At 36.0% G+C, this 26,051-nt stretch overlaps 1 protein-coding gene across 6 annotated transcripts in view; it reads left to right on the forward strand.

Annotated features, from left to right (window-relative positions):
• Nucleotides 1-26,051, forward strand: part of Pkc53E (Protein C kinase 53E) — a 49,838-nt gene continuing 23,787 nt past the window's right edge. The window contains exons 1-4 of one of the 6 annotated variants that reach the window (XM_046621807.2): nucleotides 5-223; nucleotides 691-1,009; nucleotides 23,368-23,399; nucleotides 23,535-23,617. In XM_046621807.2, the coding sequence (XP_046477763.1) occupies nucleotides 816-1,009; nucleotides 23,368-23,399; nucleotides 23,535-23,617 (309 nt within the window). In that variant the 5' untranslated portion in view covers nucleotides 5-223; nucleotides 691-815. Of the gene's footprint in view, nucleotides 1,010-23,367; nucleotides 23,400-23,534; nucleotides 23,618-26,051 lie in introns of all 6 variants that reach the window. The other 5 variants (XM_046621806.2, XM_046621809.2, XM_046621804.2 and 2 more) reach the window with 5 other exon arrangements.

The raw sequence follows: 26,051 nt of genomic DNA on the forward strand, positions 1-26,051 counted from the left end.
GGTGGCGGCGAGCGGTGACAGCTAATCCAGAGACAGAGGCTAAACAGCGCGGACGTCGAGTGTACGGAGTAAAACGGCATAGTGCGGTTTTATACACCGGCGGGGGGGGGAGCGAATTTTAATCGTCGGTGGTGTACATGTCCCGTTGTTTCGACAATCTGTGTGAATTCATCGTAATATAACATAGGCATATACGTAACAATAAATACATACGTGTGCCCGAGTGTGTTTCGTCCTACAGTTTTTTCTTCTTCTTCTTCTTCTTCTTCTTCTTTTTTTCTCCTCTTTCTCTCTCTCTCTCTCGCACTCTCTTTTCTCCTTTGCGCGAGAGTCAATCACCGCCGTTGCATCTAACGTTAATTATTTCGTATATACTTGATCCCCGAACCGATAACAATAAAAACAAAAATAAGAATAATAATAATAGTTCGCAAGCCGCGCGTGTGACAAATAAAAAAAAAAAAAAGTAACGCAAAGCGCGGCACGTTTCACTTGAATTTTATAGTTCGTCGGGTGTAACGCGAAAGACGGTAGACGGAGGACTCGTCGTTGATTTATTGAAGAATTGACCGAATATCGTGCATGAAAAAATTATCGTTCGCGGTTAACGGACGAGAAAAAAAAAGAGTAGAGAGAGAGAGAGAGAGAGAGAGAAAAGTGCGGGAAAACTTGATTGCAAAGCGATATAAGAAACGGCGACAGCGAAGAGAAGAGATAGAGAGAGAGAGAGACAAAGAGGAATCCGACAGACCGTAATAAGGGGGATTAAAGAGAGACAGATATAGAGACGGTGGTTTTAACTCCTGTCTCCGAGGATGGCGGACGAGGACGGAAGCATGTGCGAAAATTCCCTAGGGCCGAACGACTCGAGTACGGCCTTTGCGAAAAAGCTTAGAGGCAGAAAGGGCGCGTTGAAGAAGAAGAATGTTTACATGGTAAAGGACCACAGCTTTATGCCCCGCTTCTTCAAGCAGCCGACGTTCTGCAGCCATTGCAAGGATTTTATTTGGTAAGTCGAACGTGCATGTATAAGAGAATGCGATCGTGCTATCGTTGATAAACATAAAAATATATTACCATTGTTACGACTCGCGCTTAGAGTCAATGAAGATACGCAGGTATAGAAACTCCATATATTCGCAAGTTCGCGCGGTCTGCTAAAAGCTACGGCCTTGACCGGATCTCTCTCATTCTCTGCACGGCGAATCCTCAACTACGATTACTAAATTGCCCGACATACACCGAAGCCGAGGAGATAAATCATGTTTACTGTTGTCATTAATGTCCCGGCTTATACGTATACACCGATCACCTAGTGTCGAAAGAATTTTCGCCTAATCTCTCCTCCTCTCTCTCTGTCAGTCGTGCAACAAGTTAACTATATCTATGCATATTATAATCGTATACAAGATCATCGTTTCAATCCTGTTTTCGATGTATATATATACATATATATATATATAATTATATATATATTAAGGAGTTACTTATTTTGGGGTCGGACTTTTTTTTTTATTGGAACGCTCTCCAGATCTGTTCCAAATCATTCGAATCAGATAATTTGTGTAAAGTTTCAAGCCTCTACGCAAACTGGAACACATGCCGTTAAGCTCTGTAAGTGTTAAAATGTAAAATAAATGTAGTTTTGTATGACTATGGTATAAATTAAAAGACCGATTTGAAAGTTGGCAGAGTTGTTGCTTATAAAATTTTATAATTACTGTTCACATATATACATGTATGTTATAAAATGATGATAAAATTTTTAAACTCTTATGCTTTGTTTGTACTATTATAATACATATATATATTATATATATATATGTGAACAGTAATTATAAAATTTTATAAGCAACAACTCTGCCAACTTTCAAATCGGTCTTTTAATTTATACCAAAGTCATACAAAACTACATTTATTTTACATTTTAACACTTATATATATATATATATATATATATATATAATCGGCTGTGAATGTAATATTATTTTCTACTGAAGAAAAAAAAAAAAATGGTTATGGAAGGTCGAAAAAAAAAGTCGCGCTACTTTTTTCTATAGTTGTGATTTTGTAAATGACTGGTCATGTTTCTTTGTGATCGTTAATCTGCCAAAAAAAAAAAAGAAAGAAAAAAAAACCGTGACTGATATTTTTGCATCTAAATAGGCGGTGTAACCCTATTTTGGCTTTTTTTTTTTGTAGGTAAAACCCTGAGGTGTCCCTATTTTCCTGCTGTTTTGTTAAGTAACATCTGCTCACTTTCTTCTCACCGTTAATGTCCGAAATTTCCTAAACAACAATAAATGAAAACTTATACATATTCTAAAATTGTGCAATAATGATTTTTCATCGTATATTTCGTTAAGTTAACGTTCACATAATAATTTCAGCCCCGTTGCAGTTTTATAGTCACAAGAAATTCGCGCGGATTGTGCGTTCGATATCCGTTTCATTTTTTTTTTATTTATTTATTTATTTATTTATCTTTTAAAGGAAAACCATACGCAAGCAGCGTAGCGAACGGAAATTTGCGGTCTCCTTGCGCGTGTAATTAATTACATATATGCAGCTACGCAAGTTACAATCTTCAGTGGAGAGCTTTTACAGTTTTACAATTCATACTTTTATATTACATATTTTATATATCCGCGGTGTAATCATTGTATGATGTGTTACGAGTTGATTGGACAATAAGTCAACGGAGTTTTTATTAAAAATCTTCACTACCTTCACTTGCTTTTTCTCGATCTCTCAATACCTTGAATAAACAGTCGAATAGAAACAGAGGAGGGAAAAACAACTAAAACAACAACAACAACGGAAGAAGGAAGAGAATAGTCAACGATTCATTAATGTTCGTTCGTGATAAATAAGAAATATATATATATATATGAGGCATTCCATGGCATGTCGATCAAAATTCTACTTTGTATAATGTTTTGTATGGAAGTACATGACGAAAAACGCAAACATCATTTGTTTCAGAATTTTTTCACCCAGCGTATCTGAGGTATGATTTATTTAAAAACTTGAAAAAAAAACCCCCACTCTCTGAAATCTGAAAAAATTTAGAAAAACCTTGCTAAATATAACAAAATTTGATTATACCTATTGGAAGATGGAGTTTTCGTAACTTCAAGAGATTAATGAGAAAAGATGCTTTAAACAATGCAATAAACTAATATTATTGGATTGCATTTTTGCCATAAGAATGAACAGAAAAAAGCTCAATTAATATCCGTCTGAATAAATAATTTTCGCTCCGTATTACGACGAGCTTTTATGTTAATTCTTACGTTAAAAATGCAATCGAATAATAACGATTTGTTTGTTACTTTGTTCAATCATTTTTCTCACTCGTCACTTGAAGTTACGAAATCTCCATCTTATAGTACATATATATATATATATTTTTTTTCAATCATTTAAATCATACCTCAGATACACGCTGGGTCGAAGAAATTCTGACAAAAAATAATACAGCGATCGCGTTTTTCGTCGGTTAATTACTTTCGTACAAAAAATTGTAAATCTTGATCGATACCTCGCGGAATGCCCCATATATACGTAAACGTTACGTCGTTCGAATTTTCCATCGCGACCTGATGTCGCTCATTCCGAGTCATATATTAATCCATATATATACATATATATATACATATATTTATGTACATATAAACTAGCCGGGTGTATATAATCGAAGAAGTAGCTCCACGTCTATACGTCTATACGCGTGCATATATGTATACATATGTCGGCGATTGCGCACGCACTGTAGGATATTATAGGACAGAGGTAACGTATAACGTACACGTGTACGATCATGGCAACAAACACACGACAAGAGAGCGAAAGTTTTGTTGCCGAACAGTTTTCAACTGTGATACTCACGGTTATATCACAGAGATGTGTGTGTAAATATGCACGTGTATTATTTAAAAAAAAAATTGGTTTATAACAGCGTGGGCGACGATCACTGCATAGTTTTGTAGCTAATTGCGTTCGCTTGAACGCGAATATATATAACAGTAAACACTGAATGTTATAATTACAAGTTGTGTAAAATTCTTTCCACACATCATCGTAAACGTAAACGTGTTTTAAGGTATACTTAGACACTTTGAAAGAAAACAAATTACACGTATAATAATTGGTTAATATTCTTTTTCCCTCCTCCTCCTCCTCATCCTCCTTTTTTTTTTTTTTATTTTTTTTTTTTTTTTTACCTCTCCTTCTATATCGCCAATGCTAAACAATATGTTTTCACAATTGGACATTGAATTTCTTCTTCGACAATAAAAATAAGCGCGTTACACGCATTATATAGTTATAGAATTAATTAATAACAAATGTACAAAGTAAATATCTGTCGTGTATTCATTGCGGTCAGTTTAACACTGAGGATTTTTTATTTGACTCTATACACGCGTGTGTGCATACGACACGTATCCTGTCACAGTCGTTGTGTAACTCCACAATTGGATTATTCAGTAATCGGTTTCGTTAAGACGGTTTTATGTACACACGAGTACCACGCAACTGAATTCGTATATGTTGCCTATAAAAAAGTAACCAACGACGTATCCGAAAATTCAGTGTAAGGTTTAGGTATATACATATATGTATACGTACGTACGTATGTATGTATAATGTAAATACACAAACGAGCGGCAAGCCAGCAATTAATTAAATCTATCAAGCGTTGGTTTCGTTTTACCATCATCAAGTGTAAATATAACTTTTACACCTAGATACGTGTTACATCCTATATATATATATATATATACACATACATATGTGCGTATAGGTATGTATGTAATACTGTATTTGCGAAGTAAACGTTTTTATCTTCTTAACGCTGTTTGCGGGGATGCTTGACGCGTTGCAAATATTGTTATTATTGTTACTAAAAAATTAAAACTGTTGTGTATCTTTATAGTTACACACACAGTCGCACATACCATTACGTATGCACGCACTATACATGTATAGGTATAAATATTGTAAAATTTTACCTGCTGTATAAAATATTTTAAATTTGTATAAATTAAGATCGTACAGTATTATATAATAGAATAATATAGGATGAAATTTGTAATCTTTGCAGGAATGGTTTACGACTTCTTTTCCTTTTTGCATTGAAAATCAATACTGAGATGAATTTAATTTTTATACCGCAACGGTTAAATAATTCGATCGAGGAATAAAAATATAGATAGATCAAAGCAATGCAGAGGCGTGATATGGGATTATACAAGGAGCGAAAATTTGACTTACAGAATTTAATAACGTTGAAAGTCGGAGTATGGAAATATATAAGAATAGAAAGTTCCGAACATATTCAATGCGAAAGTGTAGAATCGTTAGAATTCCTTTCGATAACACAGGAATCTGTATAAAAATTCCCGATTTTTTCGTTCCGTGTTTTCATCGTCATACAGGGTGTCCCAAAATTGACGCAACAAGTAACTTTGATAGAAAACACAGTTTTATAATTAGAAAACTGAACATTTTTTTTTTCATCGATTCGTAAAGTCAACACAGTACAGAGTTACGGGTATAAAATCTTTTGTCGAATTTTTCCTGCATCTCTAATTTCTGTGATTAGAATTCACCTGAAATTTTCTATCAAAATTACTTGTCGCGTGAATTTTGCCACACCCTGTATATTTCGTCATTCCGTAATTCGACTTTATATATTAATTTACAATTTTCTATGCTCGGATTGTCCACACTCGAAAAATTATGTGTATAAGATTTTCGCATCAATGAATATTCTAGTTTATTTCATTTTATTTTTTTTTCCACTAACCGATAATTCTCAACGCCGATTACGGAGTTGGGTCAAAATTTTAAACTTTTGACCTAAAATATTCATGATGCGATGCATGACCGAGCCCTAATTGACAGGAACAACTATAGCGTTATACGTGTTATTAGTCAAAGGAAGTGGGAAGTGGAGATTTATTTCGGTAAACAGGTCGGAAAGAATGCTTTACGAGTTTCGGCGAAACCGCGTTTCTGCTCCATCCTAATGTTGACGATATATACGTACATACATACATACATACATATATATATATATATATATATATATATATATATGTATATTGCAATCACCCGGAAAATGAGAAAAGTTGAGTTTTCACTAGATCTCCGCGTTTTGAAGTTTGGATAATAATTTCCAATCATATTCAGACGGACGTCTGTGTTTGTGTGGATTTACTTATGCGAACAATTTATTTTTCCAAAATTCAAACTCGGGGTTTTCAGCAAGCTGAGAGAGAAGATTGAAAGACATTTGAATTTCGATGAAAATTGGTACTCGTCGGTTTTGTTGTTGGGTGGCTGATCACGAATACGAAGTCAGATTTCGAAATTCAAAATGGCGATTCAATATGGTGGTGAGAAAATTGTAAAAATATTCCGATTTTGATAGAAATCAGTAGACGAAAAAATGGATTCAGACTTGGAAAATTAGCAACGGTGAATCCATTATAGTCATTATATCATTAATCACGAATCCAAATTTGTAATTCGAAATTTGAATTGGATTTTTTTCTCTACGGAACTTGAAACTCACGGCCAGTCTAAAGCCGCTATTGTTTTATATTTTGCATTTTTTTTATTTTCAACCTGAAAATAAAATACTTATTCAGGTATACTTGTTAAATCGGGTTTCAATTACTCACACAACGAGTTAAATGCAATTATATCCCGCGACCCGCGAGTCTGACAATAAATAAATTACACCTCTCTACCCTTACAATATATCTATAAAACCATATATAACAATATAGCAAGTGCATTATGCGACCGACGACGTCGGGTATTTCACAATTTATACACGGACGCAACTTTACCGTGTAAGTTTGTCTGTTTCTCTATGCTGTAATAGACGAAGTAAGTACGCGTTTATACCTACGTTGAAGGCATATCCGACATGCTGCTGGTGCCGTTGCTGCATGCCGATAAATTCAATTCGATTGAATTCAGAAAGAATTAGCAAGGCTAATCCGGTACAAAACGCGAATGGTATATTAGCCGAATACGGGTGAATTGTTGCTTATTATTGCTAATTGTTATTATTATCGTGTAATACTACACGTTGTAATATACTACGCGTGAATCGTTATTATTAAATCACCTGTTAAAAAATCCTCGTTACACGTCGTTATCCGAAGCCGTATTATGTAGAGAATCGAATAATGTAAAAAATTAAAAAAGAAAATTAAAAACGAATAAAAACAACAATAACCGTACAAATTTTCTACTATAATTACAGGTTTTACGTATAATGCGGTGAGAATTCTTTTGTCCTTCTAACCGTATATCTTAATTACCCATCATTCTCTCTCGAGTTCCTTCTCGATTCTATACACACGGAATGTACAAAACAGCCTCTTTGCACATTGTACAAAAATGTGGGACCGACTGGAGTTTAATTGTCCGTCAGATTCTTTCACGGTGATATAATACGACGGTGATAATATCAATCGTAAGAAACAGATAAATGCGGTCAATTAGTCACGCCGATTGTATGATGTAGGTATGTAATGCGGTTTGCTGTCAAGGAGGCAATATAATGACACACACACACACACACATGTATGTATATTGTAAATGATTATCTTCGGAAACATGCCGACTTCGGTGATAAAAGATGTGCTGACGAATAGTGCGATATGTTTACTCGTAATGATGTGTATTGTATATACATACGTATACACTGATTGTGAGAGAAATTTTTAGTTCCGGTAACCGCAATTTTTTACCACAATCGAAAAATATAGTTTTAGATAGAAAATGAAAATTACTCTAGCAAATGAAATTTTTCTCAGTGTACCAGCGTCTACAAATTTCTATCAAAATCGGAATATATTTAGATTTTTTTCACCGCCGTATTGAATCGCCATTTTGGATTTCGAAATCTGACTTCAGATTCGTGATCAGCCACCCAACAACAAACCGACGATTACCAGTTTTCATCGAAATTCAAATGTTTTCAATCTTTTTCTCAGCTTGCTGAAAACCCCGAGTTTGAATTTTGGAAATCTCAACTTAGGTTCGCGATTAGCGAGCCAAAAAACCTCACGATACCGATTTTCATTCAAATCCGTTCACCCGTTCTCAAGATATCCATAATTTTTATTTCATGTTTTATTAATTTTGCTATTTAAATAATAGAAAAATCACCGAACCGATCAGAGCCAAAATCTAATCGTTTCCAAGTCTGGGAAAGCCCCGTCGATTGAGATCAAAATCATTGAAATCCGGTAACTCGTTATCGAGATATCGTCGGATGAAAAAATTCTTTAGACGACCGTCTGAAAATGATTGGAGGTGATTATCCAAACTTCAAAACATCAAGATCTAGTGAAAACTCAACTATTCATTTTCACGGTGATTACAATAACTTCCTTTTTTTTCTCTGAAAACAGAGAAATGAAAAATTTAAAAAGAGGATAAAAAAAAAATAAAAAATAATAAATAATAATAATAACAATAATAATAATGGTAAATGACGTCGATCTCTCGATTGAGCCGCTTTATAAGGAAAACAACGCTCAACAGTCATGCACCTTTGTAAGACAAGGATCGTACGTGGTTGTGAACGTACAGATATACTATTAATCGGAAGAAATATGTTTTGGCGAACTGCCAGAGATCGCTTTGTTACAACCTCCCCCACTAGCTGCGTCACGATTTTTACGACGCGCTGTAGCGCGGTTGAAAAATAATAACTAAGGTATCGTAAATTATAATCGTCGGTTATAATATGTGGAAACGTTGTTTGGTTAGTTTTCGAACTGAGGAAACGTAAAGAAAACTAATAAATTCAACACCGATTTGACCGTAGAAAAAAATAATTAGGTATATGTGGGATTCTCCGTCAACTCGGGCAATTTTTTTTTCGACCATCTCAGATCTACCCCATAATTGGTTGTATCAAAGTACTGCTGAAAGGTACTCTATGTGAATTTTTTCAGATTTTTTAATTCATTATTTGAGAAATTGCCGTTTTTTCTTTTTTTTTTTTTTTTTCAAACGAATATACCTCGGAAACTTGAAGTAACTGAAAAAAAATTACTCTACATAAAATTTTTAGTTTTTTGTTAGCTATCGAGAGGAATTGTTGAAACAACCACAGTGCCTTTAAAAGTGAGAACGACAATGGTATAAAAAATCTCGGGCCCGATTCGAGAGGTCGAGTGATACGGAATCCCCCGTATATACGTATGTAGTTATAACTATGAGCGGAAAAGCGTGAAAGAGGTTTTGTACATAGGATCGTGAGTAGGTATAAGGTAAGTTGTACGTAATGTAGGATACATATCTATATATATATATATATATAAAATGGATGATAAAATGTTTCTTTCAATCAATTTGCCTCGCTCTTATACATTACATTACACATAGGTATAATACCTATACGTATAGCAAGATATAAGGGCGAACCATTTCAATCGGGTTATTCTGCAGTTTTATAGGATCACTTTTTATCAATTTTCTATATCTTACAGCTATCACGGATGTGTGAAATCGAGGTTTATATTGTAAAGAAAAACTGCAGGTTGTCGATAACAAAGTAAAACAAAGAAAACTTGGAAGGATCCGATATATTTGGAATGGATGATAAATGCGAAATTTCGAACACATGCGAAGAGTGGAATTTGCTCGAAATCTTGATTTCCGAAAGTTTCACTGATCAGAATGACTGGCGATCAGTGTGACTTGCAAACATCAAGATACCGTTTATCAGAAATGTTGAACCTTCCAAGTTTTTACACCCACTCGACAAAAAAAAAAAAAAAAACCGAACAACAAATTCGTGCAAGATTTTCATTCCACGGGCAATTTATAACCCTTAACCGTTGCACCGTAAAATACGTATAATGAAAAACATAAAAACTAATCTAATTTGATCCGAGATAAATAATGAAAATAAAGTAAAAATCGTTGATTCATTCTTTTCCTAGCTATTCAATTTCACTCGCTGAAATGAATACCTGTTTTTTTTTTTTTTCCTTCATCGCGCATTGTCTCCATATTTTTTTCAAAAATATACGCGTGTCTCGAGAGTTACTCATCGTAAGTCAATTTTCGGTGTTTTAGATTCAATTTAATTTTTTTTTTTTTTTTTTTGAAAATTTTTTTTCACATACCTGCACCGTCAAAATTTCTCAAAGAATCGAAGCGGCTGATTGGTTAATTATATACATTTTATATATATATATATATATATATATATATATTTGTCAAAAAGATTACCAATTCCTTTTGAAATGGATCGTCTATTTTCATGCACGAAGGGAAAAAAAAAAAAAAAACCCGAACAAGTACGAGAGATTTTACAATAATTAATGGTTCGAAAAGTGGGGCTGATGGGAGTAAAAAAAAAAAAAAAAAAAAAAAAAACAATCTGTGCCGCAGTATAGATATAATGTGTGTGTAAGAGAAGAGAGTTTCCGTAGTGGGTGATATTCTGGAACACTGGTCATGCTTTTTCGCACGGAAGAAAATTCTCTGCAGGCAGGCAGGCAGGCAGGAAGGTAGACCAAGCGCATCGCCTCATCTGGTGGTATATTATGTTTAAATCTCGTTGTTTTTTTCATAACTCGACGTTGAGAGACGGGAGAAAAAAAGTGAAAAAATATTCAAAAAAAAGAAAAAAAGAAAAAAAAAAAAAGGGGGCCAGAAAATATGTAATAACGCTGTTTTGGGACATAACCTTAGGCTCTGTAAATCTCCGTAGTTTATTTTCATCAAAACCATGGATGCAGGGATAGATGGTTAGTCGTTTCGTACGATCCATCCGCGTCTCTACTCGTGATCCATGATTTTTTATAAAAAAAAATACCCACTCGACGGAGTGGGAAAAAATTTTTCCGACAAAAAATTCTAAATCATTACCACGTTTTTTCCCAGCACCTAAAGTCTAGTTTTCCTCAACATTTTTTCCTCAGTTCTAGTAAGTTACCAAGACCTGAATCGTTCGGGTTATTAACTCTGTATTCATTTCGAATTCGAAAATACAATGTACACAAAAAAAAAAAAAAAAAAACAAGACGGTTTAAGACAAATTTGTTGTCTCGATGAAAAAAAGTATACTTGTCCTACCGGAAAAAATCATTTCTAATTCCCATGACAGAAAACTGATATTTTTAGTTTTTTTCACGACCAAATTAAAAATCTCCCGACAATTCCAGATTTTTCAGGTTTTTCCAGGGATTGCAGCTCGCTGCACGTTGATTATGATATTTATTGTACAATTATTCGAAATTGTTGAAAATAGCATATATATACAGTAAATTTGTATAATCGTTCAATCCCATTTTAATGCGGAAGATAATTTCCTATCAAATTCACCGAAGTAATTTGTTAATTCGTCCAATACCGCTATTACCAAAATCAATTGGATCTAGTACACGAGATAATTTCTGAGCGTTTTTATTTTTTCACACGAAACGTCGATATCCGAATTTTTCCTTGTAATTCCAGTATTAGGTTATCTATGCGTGTAACGCATATATACATACAGGGTGTTGAAAAAAGGTGGATACATCTGGATAGCACGAAAACGAAGTAACTTATTGTCGGAGATAAACTGACAATAGATTCCCGAATAATTTTTCCCTGGGAATCCAATGGTCGTATCAGTTTTTGGGCCAGATGGGCCCAGGGGGGGCCTTATGAGGCCCAACTTTGAAATTTCAAACGGAAACCCCAATTTTTTCGTTCAAATTTGGATTCAGCGGGAAATTTTACGTCCGAATACGTATTGACGTATCGCCGGGGTCATTCGGGAATCTTATTATCAGTTTATCTCCAAGTTACTTCGTTTTTTCACCTTTCTTCAACACCCTGTATATATATATATGTACACTTTATAGAAAAAATACGATTCTAACGAAGAATTACTAACGTCGAGTCCCTTGTGTACAATCCGATCCATAATTAAGTAAGATACTTGACCCTGCATCCGTGACCGCTGTCCCTTCACTACGCGTGTAATTTAATTTTATAGAAAGCTTTCAATCCCTCCCCCTCTATTTCCCCTCACAACCATCCATCCGTCCACCCGTCAGTCTAAATTTCGTCTCACAGCACGTAGGCATGGCATAATTACCAAGGCCTGATCGCATGCTACGTGACGGACTTTTCGAACTGGAAGCGCGGTGAGTAAATAACGAATATCGAACGAGAACTGCGCCCCGGCCGATTTTCCACTGCATCGTTTGTCTATGTGAGCATTTTTCGTACGCACAGGTGTACTTTCGTTTTTTTTTTTTTTTTCCGATTACAAAAAATCGCCGGCTGTCGTTTGTAACAAAAAAAAAAATATAAAAAATTTGCCATTAATCAGCGACATATTTCTTGAAAGGTTGATGAAAAAATTGTATTCTTAGGCTAGAATACTTGGGGAAAAGTTAGGGAATTTGAGATTCCACAAAGCGTACGAACCCTGTAGAGTCAGGATCGCGTGCAGTATAAGCTTACTCTGCAGGAATCAAGAAAAACAGTAGACTTACCAAGCGGTTAGAAAACGAGCGTAATAGCTAGTGATCAATTGACCTAATTATCACCAGGACACGAAGAAGGCGGCAGGAATTATTTGCCCTGTGTCACGAATTAGCCATCGGCTATTTATATCGTACGGACAAGTATCTCACATGTGTTTTCAAATGAAAAATTGTCCGCCAAAAACGCGAGAAATAGTGGTTGAACAAGTCACCGGAATTACGCTAATAAACAATCAGGGTTCGATCTGATTCGCGCGATATTTTTAATGTCGTGCTTTTGCTAAAGCAACGCCGTCTTAATTCTAATCTATTTTATGGAACTGCGGATATCGTAAATACGTAACGAGATGATAGATATGATGAAATTCAAGAAGAAGATATGTCGATCGTTGTAAGTAGTTTTGGAAATTAAACATGGGGTGTAAGAGTAACGCGAAAGAGAGTTGAATTAGCCGTGTCTAGTGATTTTCGGCATTCTAACCTCAAAATCGGGACTCGAGTCACAATTTCTTGGCTCTCGTGATAAAAAGTACGGATCAGTGTACTATTTATACAACGCTGGCATGTTTTACGCGTGTTTTCCGTGCACAAAGTACGCTTTTCTGTGACTGTAGAGTCACAGTCTGCGAATGCGAAAGCGCGGAGAGCTGAAAAAACCGCTATTAAGTTCTAGGAGTGTTGAAAGTGGTCTTTTCCTTACTCCGCGCATGCGCCGTCGCGAACAAATCTTCGATTACGCGATCCTAACCTCACCTTGCGTCCACTTGACACAATTTGCAACATCGATTATACATGCAGTAGTACCAGAGTCCAGCCGAACCTCCAACACGCTGGATGGATGGATGGATGGCCGATTGCGGGACAGACTCGATACTACGCGGCCGAAACCCTGCGACCTTTGTCGTCCAAATATTCTGCATTACGGTTCAGTTAGTTAACGCAACGTACACGTGGCTAATAGGTATGAATTATGAGAGAAGGGCTCTTCCGCTCTTCCCGTATTCGCCTACGGGAATAGCAACCGTTCCCGTTTCTCTCCCGTAATATCGCCTACCTACCGAGTGAGAGAGAGGGAGGAAAACCAGCGCGCGTCGATATATCCACGCAGCGTATAACTCGGCACACCGGAGGAGAGAGCTTGTGAGAGGAAAGATCAATAGGAATTAAAGCGGAAACTGTGACGCGGGAGAAACAGTTTTTACCTCTTCTTCTTAATTCTTTTTCCTCTCTTTGGTACTTTTGCTCTTTCGTTCTCCCCGTCCCTCATTTTTTTTTATTTATTTATTTTTCTCTCTCTCTCTCTCCGTTTCTTCTCTTTTTTTGCCTACTTTTTTCCAACCCTACTCATTTTTAACCCCTCCGAAGCTGTGTTTTTTCAGGTGAACCGTGTTTCGCAGCGAACTTTTCAGCAGAATATTTTATCCACACAAGCGAATACGTGTGCGTGTGTATGGGGCATTCCGTGTCAAAATGCTACAGCCCATGAACCTGACCTCCTTCGATTCTTGATCATTTTTTCGTACTATGTTCTTACCGATCCAAAAAGGTTTTCACGAATTTTTTTTACAGATTTCCGTTAGATTCGAATTTGTATAGAAAATCGCAAACCCGGTTACGAAAAAACGCCGTTTTTAAAAATTTTGAAAAATTCACACTGATTCTATGATTCAAAATATGATTTTTAAGCACCACACGATAATGGGAGCTCAATATTTACTCTATTTTTTTTTGCAAGTTTATAATTTTTCGATGCCGGAATTGTTTTGTCGTTTTGTTTTGTTCTTTTTTTTTCCCTAATATGCCTCGATCTAAATATATTGCGGCATCGCATTGTTTTCACGATTCGGCGATCTATTTTTACATCTAGAAATAAAAAACTTCTATTCCGACATGGAAAAACTAAAAACGTGCGAAAAAAAAGAAGCAAATATTCAGATCACATTTCAAATCGTAGAATTTATGTGAATTTTTTTCAAGATTTTGAAAAATGGCGTTTTCGGAATTGGTTTATCGTTTTTTTTCAAACTTCACCGGTGGCTAAAAAAAAATCTAAAAAAAAAAATTCCAACACCTTTTTGCGATAAACATCATGCTAACAAAAAATTATTAAAATCGAATAGGATGAGGTACATGGGTTGCTAATTTTACGTGGAATGCCCGATATACACACGCATACGCCCAGAGATATTCAAAATGAAACAATAAAATGAAATTCTCGTCGTACCTCGAGCAAGATTCAACTTTTGTTATTACTGTTTGAAAATTTCGGGTTTTTCTCCTTATTTAGATATAGTAGTATAATATATAAGAAATGCGAGAGAGGAATGAAAATGATTAAATTTTTTTATAACTGCAGCATAAATAATATATCGAAATGAAAATAGTAGGGAGTCCCGTACGTCGAGTTTCAAAATGTAATATAAATTTTATAACATTCAGTTTGAATTTAATTTCAAGCCCATTGTGCGGAAGAGAATTAATTGTATATAATGAAAATGAAACGGTGCTGTTATGGAAAAATATTTAAATTAAGAATAAAATATATAATTTTCTTACGCTTACAATAATTATGTTTTCACACTGCGTACTGTATCTATAAACATACAATAGTTCAAACTATTTATGAATTGAGAAAATTTTAAACCGCGAGAATTTCGCACGGCTCTAAATATACAAAGAAGGTCAATTAAAACAGAACGAACGTTCAATTATTCGAGAACATGTAACCGCATTTTATATGTGCATATATATATTATATATATATATATATATATGGGGCATTCCATGTCAACTCTACCAATGATTATCCCTCACCATTTTTGATTAGCTTCAGAATTTTTCATACCGTACTCCGGTCACAAAAAATCATTTCTTCATTGTTTTCAGACCTATTTCTACTACCGTTAATTTTTTATGGTTACTCAGATTTCGTGCAATAGCGACGAAATCAACATTCAAATTATTCAAATCCATGTAAAAAATTGGCACTCTTTCAAAGTCTCAAAAAATTACCAAAAATTCTGCATTCAATTCTGAATCTTTTCCCGCAAGGACGCAGAATTTTCTGCTCATTTTTTGTGATTTTGAAACAGTGCCAATTTTTATACAGAATTGAACAATCGTGAAAAGTTGACGGTTGTAGGAAAAAAAATCTGATAAAATTAAGAAGCACTTTTTCGCGACTGAAAAAACCGTGTGAAAAATCCTAGAGCAAATCAAAAATTGTGAGGGAAAATCATTGGTCGAGGTGACGTGGAATGCCCCATATATATATATATGGCATGTGTGCGCGTATATTGGTCGCGATCTTACAATTAACGTTTGAGTAGCCGCGAAGTTAATTGTCTAGAATGATTATACACGTTAGATGCGTGCGAGATAAGACAATATGCTTTAAGTGACGTGTTTATTATAGAAGTAAATCACTCAAGCAGACTACCTTAAATTCTTGGTACGTGACTACTCGAGTAATTTCTCCTATATTTATAGCTGTAAAAAGACTCGAATATTTCGGAGGTCGGATAAATGAATGAAACGATTGCTGAAAGCGCGAGTTTAAATTACTCCATAAATATCAGAGAGAAAGAGAGAGAGAGAGAGAGAGAGAGAGAGTGTGAGTGAGCTATTTTTAGTCGGTCCACCGGCTCGCGTGACCCTTCGTTATATGCTGGAGTATAAAATAACGTACACCGAGAAAAATGTCTAGTTATGGTTTTGGCACTATGGGTATAATACAGTCCTTAACTATTTTCATTTCTTACTAGTCCAGTCATTATCGTGTACTTTCTTTTTATTGTTCTCATAGTTGGCATTCTAAATTCAAAATGGCGACCAAATCCCATCGTTGCATGTACCCGTGATTTTGGATTTTATGAAAAATGGCTTTTCTTGAACAACTCGGCTCATTTTCAATCGTAACGAAATATCGAAAAGACAAAACATGTAGGAAATTAAATTTTCTACGACTTTCGATGTCGACATTTTTTTTTTCTAAGATCGATAGTTTCGAATTAAACCTGAAAAAGTCGGTGAAATAAAACTATCCCATTTATCTCATTTATTTTTTACTTCAAGGCATAAACGAATATAAAGAAACTTCCAGGGAATTTGATTTTATACAATTTTGATCTTTGTTTTTTTTTTTTGTTTTCCAACAGTCAATATTCAAGATCGTACGCCAATGGGAAAGAAAAATAGAACCGTCAATTTATTCACCGTTATTTCCTAAATTTAAAAACAAATGACACAACGCGATAGTTTTATTTCGCCGCTTTTTTCAGGTTTAATTCAAAGCTAACGATATAAAAAAAAAAAAAAAAAAATGTACATACCAAAGTCGTAAAAAATTTAATTTCCTACAAGTTTCGTCTTCACGATTTTCCGCTGCAATTGAAAATGGCCGAGTTGTTTGAGAAAAATGACTATCCTGTTTCAGGTAATAAGTACAGGTACAACAAAGATGCTGTAAAAATTTGCGCAGGATCGGTCTGAAAGTGCATTTTGAGATATCGTGTCTGCACTTTTTTTTTTTTTTTTTACATACGTTCCTATCGGACGGTACAAATTAGGTTATATTCAATATATCACGTTTCCAAAAAATTCACAAAGTTTTGTTCCAACGTCAGTAAATACGATGTGAAAATTATGTGAAATTTGATTTAAACGGTTTATCTTGGAGAGAGAAAAAAAAAAAAAAAAAAACCACTCTTCACATTAAACGACGACCCTTAAATTCGACACGTTATATTTTACTTTCCAAACCGTAGTTTAATTGTTAGAAAACGTGCTGCTCTTTCCGTTATCACCGCCCCAGCATGCATGCATGAAATGGACACTAAGGGATGAAGAGATGGATGAGAAAGTAGGAGGAGGATGAGGAGGAGGATGAGGAAAGTGTCGGCGACGTTTTGTCGAGCACGTCTCTCTCTCTCTCTCTCTCTCCTTCCGTCTATCTATCCATCTGTCCGTATATCTATCTATCTCTCTATCCATCTCTTTCTCCGGTAGGCACATAAGCTTTCAGCCAGCAATGTAGGCTAATCGGAGATTAGTTTCCCTCGCCTCGGTTCGTTCTGCACCCCGGTCGTCGCCACGCCGCCACTCGGTCTGCTCTCGTCTCTTCAGCGATACATAGACGACCCTCCTCTTCCTCTTCCTCCTCTCCTCTGCCACCACTTTTCTCCCCGCTGCCGTTTTTCCCGGATAATAAGAAAAAAAAAAAAAACGTCTCGGCCTTTGCCTCTGCATATTACGAGGATACGCGAGAACGGCTTCCTTTCCGCTTGTGTGGTGTAGTACCTACCCACATACCCCAACGTAAGCGAAATCTTATTTTCCACAACCTGTGTGCCTCGGCCATGGCGTGTGGCACGTCGTATAAAATATACCGACGACAACGCTGCCGGACATTATTCGGTGTACGGAAAAAATTTCTAACCAAAAAATTCAAAACCTCACGCTGCTGCAGAGCAATCGCGAATTATGTACATACTTTGAATAATTTAATTCTGCGTCTCCCCGATACGTAAACGGAGGATGGAATTCTCGTGTTAAAATAAAAAAAAAAAAAAAAATGTATGGTATACATTATTTAATACGGATTAACGGAAGGCCCGGATAAATATCTGTTTAAAATTACGAAATATGTACGATATAATGTAGACTTGAAAAAAAAAAAAAAATTATACACGGAATACAGGAACTGTATTTTATGGCGCCAAACAAAAAGCGAAAAGTCGTATTATGATACACGGATAAATTATTTTTACACAAACCACTAAAAATTCAATTGAATCTGTTTCAATTCTTTATGAAACAATGTAGTTTGTAATTCACAAATCGCTTCGTTCTATTTATTTCCTGTAAAAATTGGTAGAAGAAAAAAAAAACAAAATTCAAAAATAATCCTTCGCCTTATAACCGCGCATCGCGTGCCGTAAATTGCAAAAGGGCCGTTTTAGCGAAATGGCGTATAAAAATATGCGGTCATTACTTACCGCGAGGCATGGGTGTACTTTGCTAATCCGGGCCTTACAGATAACTAATATCTCATCGCAACTTATGCATGTAGGCGTAATAGAATATCGAGCCGAGAGATCGAGACGTTCCAGACTGCAATAATTAATCTTACCGTTGTTTCTCATCGTTCTTGATCGACTTTGAACGCCGGTGAAGAAAATGACCGTAATCTTTGCACAGGTGTTGGACAGGTATCCATGCCGTAAAATTCTTATAAAAAAGAAACACACACACACACACATATATATATATATATATATATATATATATATATATACTTTTACTAATATATATGCCGAGATTTATTATAGTTATATATAAAGAAAACGGGGCACGAGACGTCTGCCTAAAACGATAACCGAGCCGTTAAATTACCCCTCCTCCTACCCCACCAACCCCTTCCATCGTCGTCGCGACGCTCTCGTAAAACGCGAATAAAAGGAGAATAATAAGAGTGAAAAAGATATTGGATATTACAGAATCTTATCCGAAGGTCAGAAAAGGTCGGCTATCCGGTATTCGATTGAAGCTGAATTGCGGATACCGCAGGTGAAAAATTCTATCGTTTGCGGTAGAATTTTGAAAATCTTATCAAGTATACGTGTTAGTTGTATGTATCAAGTGGATGAGAAACAGATGGATACTTTCGACTACGAGCGGTACGAAGAAACGTTTGTCAACGATTAAATTAACGCTACAATAATACGTGCTTAATATATGTATACATATATGATACGTATACGATTTTAAATCGCTGGATAATATTTGGTCAGCGATAAAAACGAGGCAAAAATCATTGGGATAGTATGAAAAACACCCAAGCACAATCATTTTCAATTTTCGCGTTAGAGTGACGAAACTGTTTTTTTTTATTTTGAATCGTTGATTTGTCAGTGGTTGCGTTACTCGAATTAGTTCTGGAGGTTCGTTTCTATCGACTATAGCAACAAGCGATCTCTGTTTCGCTTATCGTTTGGTACATTCGCTATAATTGGCGAAAATGACTCATATCGCTGGACGTGTTCAAGATTTTTAAACGATTCCCTCTTTCCACAATAAATATCCATGTACATCTATCCGAATATCTATCCATTTATCTCCCTACCACGATTTGATCCTGCAGACGGTATCCATTGCCAGTATTACAACACGTACGTATGTCCAAACATACGGCCAACCGGGCAGACGGCATTAGACTTTTCCTCATCTCAAATAGGTTCTGGCAAAGCGTTAGAGCGCGTGCCGCTGGTTTAACCGTGTGCAAAATTGAAAGGCTCCTGGTCAATGTGGATACACCTACCTAAGCATAAACATTAAGTATACATAGATATATACAGTTGTACGTACTATCCTACATGCACTGGATACTCGTACAATGTATACCAGGCATCGAGATGGAAGTCGCAGCCCGGTGTAAATACATCTAATTCCGCCGCACCTGCGGACCGTGCGATACGGATTACGCCTTACGCGTACGTACGTATAAACGGATAGAGAAGCGACGGAAGCTGGAAGCAGAAGCAACAGCGGCGGCAAAACACGGTAAACGGGGTGGGCGGCTTCCTACGTATCAACTTTAAACACACGTATAGACGGACGCGTATCGCACACACATACATGGAGTTGTAAGAGTCGTGTGGGTCGGATGGGCACGGTTGAAAACGTGGCGGCCTGCCCGACGGTTCGCCTGAGTTGCCCTCGTATAAAGCCGCAATCGATTCCGCGGCGGGTTTCCCCCTGTTCCACCTATGTCTGTAGGTACATACCTACCTCTATTACCTCCCGTACCTCTTTCGTACGTGTACCTACATCCATACATCCGTACATCCATGCACGTACGCGATGCTTGAAATCCGAAGCAGGTGTCTTACTATGTCGGAGGACTGCGAGTGTGCGATGGCACATTGTGTTGAACCATGTACGAGGTATGTGCGGCGGACGTTGGAATCCATGGGGGCTAGGGTCACTTTCCCCCGTATGAATTCAATCACCCGGTAGGTGTAGGTATAACGGTCTCACAGATTGCAGAGGGTCTGGAAAATTCTTCTCTTCCTTCCTTACATCCTTGCATCCGCGATAAAGGTTCCCCGGGATTTAACCTTCAGCCTTGTCTTTATCTCACTGAACACATCCCGGAAAAGTCATCTTTTTCTGTCTTTCTCTCTTATTTTTTTTTTTATAGATTTCTTGCAGATTTATCGATGGAATTTACGGTCACGATAACGTTCGTTTATAGATTCTCAGTGGCTCTCGCTACTTTGTTGAAATCAAAACTGAAACGAGTTTTCTTCTCTGATCAAATTTTATGCGCAACTGATACGGGAGAAACAAACGTTGATACGTTGATCGTATCTCTGGTGGAAATAATTTTGCCCGCTGGATACGGAATTTTATTTTTACGATTGAGCAGAGAAATTTTTGACACTCTCGTAGTTTTACACGTCACAGAATTTTTTATTTTTTATAAGACAACTGTTATACAATAAGCTTGCATTTCCGCGATTGTTTTTCCTGCATCAAATATTGAAATGGATATGATTTGTTGTCGAATAATCGTAGAATTCCTAGTTTAGAAAAAAAGTATTAAGACAAGGTGAGTTCAAAAATATACGACAGATTCTCTAAATCCGTCTAAATCATACTCAAAAGATGAGAGTATCAGTCTTCTCCCAAATTCTGATAAGTATACTCGACTTGTCTACAATTAGTTTTTCTTGCGAGAGATACGCGACATCTAGCGGCGATCCAAAAACTAGTATTTCATACTTTCTCCTGCATATTCGTAATCTTACCGATCTGAAATTGAATTTTAAAATTGCCGTTCGTCGCAATTTTTCGTAGAAATTCGCACTCTTTCATGAGAATTCATCCAACTCGTAAAAAGTTGTACTTTTCAACGAAATTCCAACAATACAACGTGAATAAAAATTTAATTCGATACCGCAAGCATGAAACTGTGAACATTTCCTTCACCTTCAAAGAACATGTCTCCAACCGCGTTGTCGTAAGCCCGTAAGATCGAACAAATTGCGGACCTCAGAATCGAGAATCGCCATCCGCTTATAACAGACGTGTGCCTGATTCATTCGGTTGGATTGCCCGTGTAATCAAAATTGGGAGCTGGTGGTACGCTTATTGTAGCCAGGAGCAAGGGCGAATCCCGTCGAAAGAGGGAGACAGAGAGAGAGAAAAAGAGAGAGAAAGAGAGAGAGAGAGAGAAGCGTATTGCTCGCGCGTGACGTCATAGACCAGGGTTGGCGGTTGTTCATGCTCGGTTGAAGATTCCGCGCAAGCGAGCGAGCAAGCAAGCGAGAACCACCCCAGCAGCAGCCCAGCCGACTCTCTTCGGGGATTCACCGCCCCCCCTCTCTCTCTCTCTTACCTACCTCTCTTTCACTCGCTCTGCGCCTCCTCTGGGGTTTTTCTCTTTTCCGAAAACCGCGGCTCCGTTCTGGGGAAAACCCGATTAAATCACACGACTGCCCAAAGCTCACCAGTTACCCGCTTTCCCGCTTTCTCTCTCTATTGTTGTTGTTTTTATTGTTGTTATTATTATTATTATTATCATTAACCATAAGTACTCGATTGATATTGATCCGTTTTCTTCACAATAATTCAAACTTATGTTGCTTACATGTTGGATGCCATTGCCTCAAGGTATATAACCAAGGAATAAATAAAAATTAATCAAATCTCTCTCTGTCTCTCTCTCTCTCTCTATCCTAATTGTTCTGTGAAACTGCTATAATCTCCTGAATTTTTACTTATCGTTAGTAACTTATTCTTTTTCGATATTATCTTTAATTTTTTTTTTTACTCTTACTTCTATCGTGTACAGTGCGTGGTATTCGCATCTTAAGTTTACAAATTCCTTTCTCTGCGTTGTACCTTTTGGTTATCCACTAATGTCTAACTATATTACTCCGTACTTGCGTCAAGGCCTGACTGGGCCAAGCATAATAAAAACCGATATCTATCTATCTATCTATCTCCCTCTCTCCTCCCTCTTCAATTTCGTTTTGCATTGAAATTGCACGTATCCTATTACATACATACGTATATCGAAGCACGTACTTATAATGCAACGTACACCAATTGATACATTTCATTCTCATGTCAAGCGATCTTACGTTGCAGAACGACAAGCTGAAATTTTTTTTTTTTTTTTTTTTTTTACAAAAAAACTGTCGTTACAAAATTCAAATTTTAAAGCAATTGCTATTGCTTATATATATTTTCAACAACATATTTTCTCGTCCAATAGTCATCGGATCTTAACGACAGACGTGTAATATTGTCATTGTAAATAAATTTTTACAATACACCGAAGGTAGTTTGACTACTATTCTCTTGAATATAGGCAAGTATGTATGTGCGCTTACATAGGTATACACATAGCTAAGTCGAAGGGTGTTCTTGTATATAATTGATCACGTAACTCGTGTACCCCACCAACTCCTCGGAGAGTTAAAACCCCATCACGTTTTCCATCATACCGCGGCAAGTGCAATTGAAACACATGCGCGGGAATAAAAACCGGCGTACTGGTACTAGTGGAAAATAAATTGATGTGATACATTTTTTTTTTTTTTTAGGAATTAATCACGTGAAATTGACGGAAAAAATGAACGATTTTAATTGCGAGAATTGCATAACTGTACGTTTACATCAATCGTATGACTCCCAGTCTCCCGTTACGTTTCATTCTTGTTTTCTTTCTGTTTCCGTTGCTTTTTTTTTTTTTTGTTAAAGCAACAGTCGCGACAAAATTTATACTCCGTTTATTTGTTACATATATATATATTCGTTCTTTTTGTTACAGGGGATTCGGAAAGCAGGGTTACCAGTGTCAAGGTAAGCGCATCGTAATGTGTTCAAAGAACGACTTAAAATAATGCGGCTTCAACAACTGTTTCGGTGAAAAGCGCGTTTACAATTGACTGTAACCAGTGATAATGGTCTGCAGTCTGTGAATATTGTTTATTACAGTATGCAGTTTCGTCGTTCACAAACGATGTCACGAATACGTCACATTCACGTGTCCAGGAGCGGATAAGGGCGCCGATTCGGACGTAAGTATCAGATATTTCGTACGATTTGATTTACACCATTTTATTTTGTTTTATTTCTTTTTTCTTTCTTTTTAAGAAAAACGAAACATCATCAAATTGCGTATGATAGGTGTTCATGTTTGTAAGTAGAAAGAAAATCAATGCGAACGGGGGGGGGGTAAATATAAGTAATTAGTAAATTTATACTTCAGGTGTAACAATTGTATCATACGCGTCGCGGAATTTCATGTATTATGCTTTGTTGTACATCTAATTAATAATTAATCAAACCAATGCAGCTGAAGAAATACTGTACATAGTGCACGTAACAAATTATATATTATAATATACGTTTAACGCTTTGAAAGGGAAGAAGATAAAGAGAAAACAATTACGAGATTATCCTGAAATGATAATACCTCGTATATATATATAATTATCACGTAGGTACACGTTTAAAGTTCAGATAAACTCGTACAAACCAAACCGTTATGATGAACCTCTGATTTTTTTTTTTTTTTATTTCGCACATGACAGTTATCGCAATATAAAATAAGTATTATTGGTACTAATGAGAAGCAATAATAATAATACCTGATGACGATAACTTTGAACTAAAAACAATGTTTGGACAATTAGGGATGAGGATAAAAAATAAACGAAATGAACGGAAAAATCACAACAAAACAGGATTGATACCTGTATACACATTATAGGTACAGACCTTCAATTGTTAATAATAATAAACGTGAATTGACATTGATTTGTGATTAATATCATATTGTTGTAGAGAAAAATAACGATCCGAGTATATAAATTTTTAATAAGAACATTGAATCTGTCGCCTGCTGACCATGAGTCCCATTATACGTATAACGAGGATATGGCAATTAGCCGAAGTGATTATGAGCTTAAAACTGCTTTACCAGCAGTCGGTAAGAAGGGGGGAGGATGCGGAAGTGATTATATTCAAGGAGGTTGCAGCAGCCATTATACCGCGTACACAAAAGAGCCATTCGTTAAGAAAACTCGACCGGTGTCTTCGGGGTGGAATTTTATAACAACCAACTTTCATTTCACCCATATTATATAAGTACCTGGTGAGTTTTTTTTGTTTTTTTTTTTTTGTCAAGTGTAAGTAACAAGGTATGGCATTCAATTATTGCAAGTCATCGAGACGTTACGAATAATGATTAGTCAAGGTGTTTGGAAAAATTCTTACCGTTGCTCGATTTACGAGCGCGTACCTACAATTATAATTTATATTCCAGCAATATGTGTGATGAAAAAATGGGTAGATGTTAAAAAATTCCCTTGCAACGAAACTGCTGCTCATAAATCATAATCAAATCGCAGGAATTGACGTACGAGGATGTAGTCTTACATTCATCGTTAAAAAACAAATTCGTTAAGGTTTACACCGATCGCGTATAATTATTATATACATGTAGGATAAATAAATATATTATACGTACAATTTATACTGCAGGTATCGCATGGCTGTCGCTTCAAATTTTCTGCTATCATAATTTACGTCGTATATAACCGTTGCTTGAGTAATAATTCCGCATTCTGTTGTGTGCAATTATGTAATTAACTTATTATACCTATATATATATATATATATATGGATATCCACGTGTGATGATGGCCTACGTACATGCGTTATCAATTTTATAAATACAGAGTGAAAACTTCTAACTGTATATTCATGATGGAGCCTGTTAAAAATGTTTCAAATCGTGGAAAAAAGAATGCCCTAATTTTTTTCAGATTCTTACTTCATTCCCCTAGTCTCCCAGTTTAAACTAGAAATTTCTAATCAATCAAAAATATGCTCATTCGCTATATTTTGTACTGAATTTTATTTTAAAGTAATTCGTAGGCGAAAAAATCCATGATCTCGAATATTCGGTGAGATTCGTCTTCTTTTCGGCGGAAAAAAAAAAATTCAAAAAAAAAAAAAATGAAACAAAACACTAGCATTCATTTAGTCAGCACTTTTACGGAATAAGCCAAATGTCAACACTATACTTAATATCACAGTCGATGACGCGCCAATGTCGAGGTTATTTTTTTACATTTGTTATCTTGGAAAATAAAAAAAAATACCTTATTGGTGATTTTTTCATTTTTCACTGAGAGAAAGACGAATCTCACTGAATATTCTGGAATATTGATTTAATTTTTTTTTTTTTTTTTTGCCTGCGAGAAACCGTGAAATAAACTTCAGTACAATATATAGCGAATGAGCATATTTATGAATAATCTGAAACTTCCCGCTTAAACATGGAGACTAGGAGACTGAAATAATTTGTTTTTCGACCCCTGCATATAAAGACCGCCCTTGTGTATCACACATCCATAAATTCATCCATAAACGTAGATTACACTCACATTCAGGTGATTCCGGAATGACGTGTGGATGCGTCGTCCTGTTGCAGTTTTTACAATC

Source organism: Neodiprion pinetum, chromosome 4 (genome assembly GCF_021155775.2).
Source record: "Neodiprion pinetum isolate iyNeoPine1 chromosome 4, iyNeoPine1.2, whole genome shotgun sequence".
Lineage (NCBI taxonomy): Eukaryota > Metazoa > Arthropoda > Insecta > Hymenoptera > Diprionidae > Neodiprion > Neodiprion pinetum.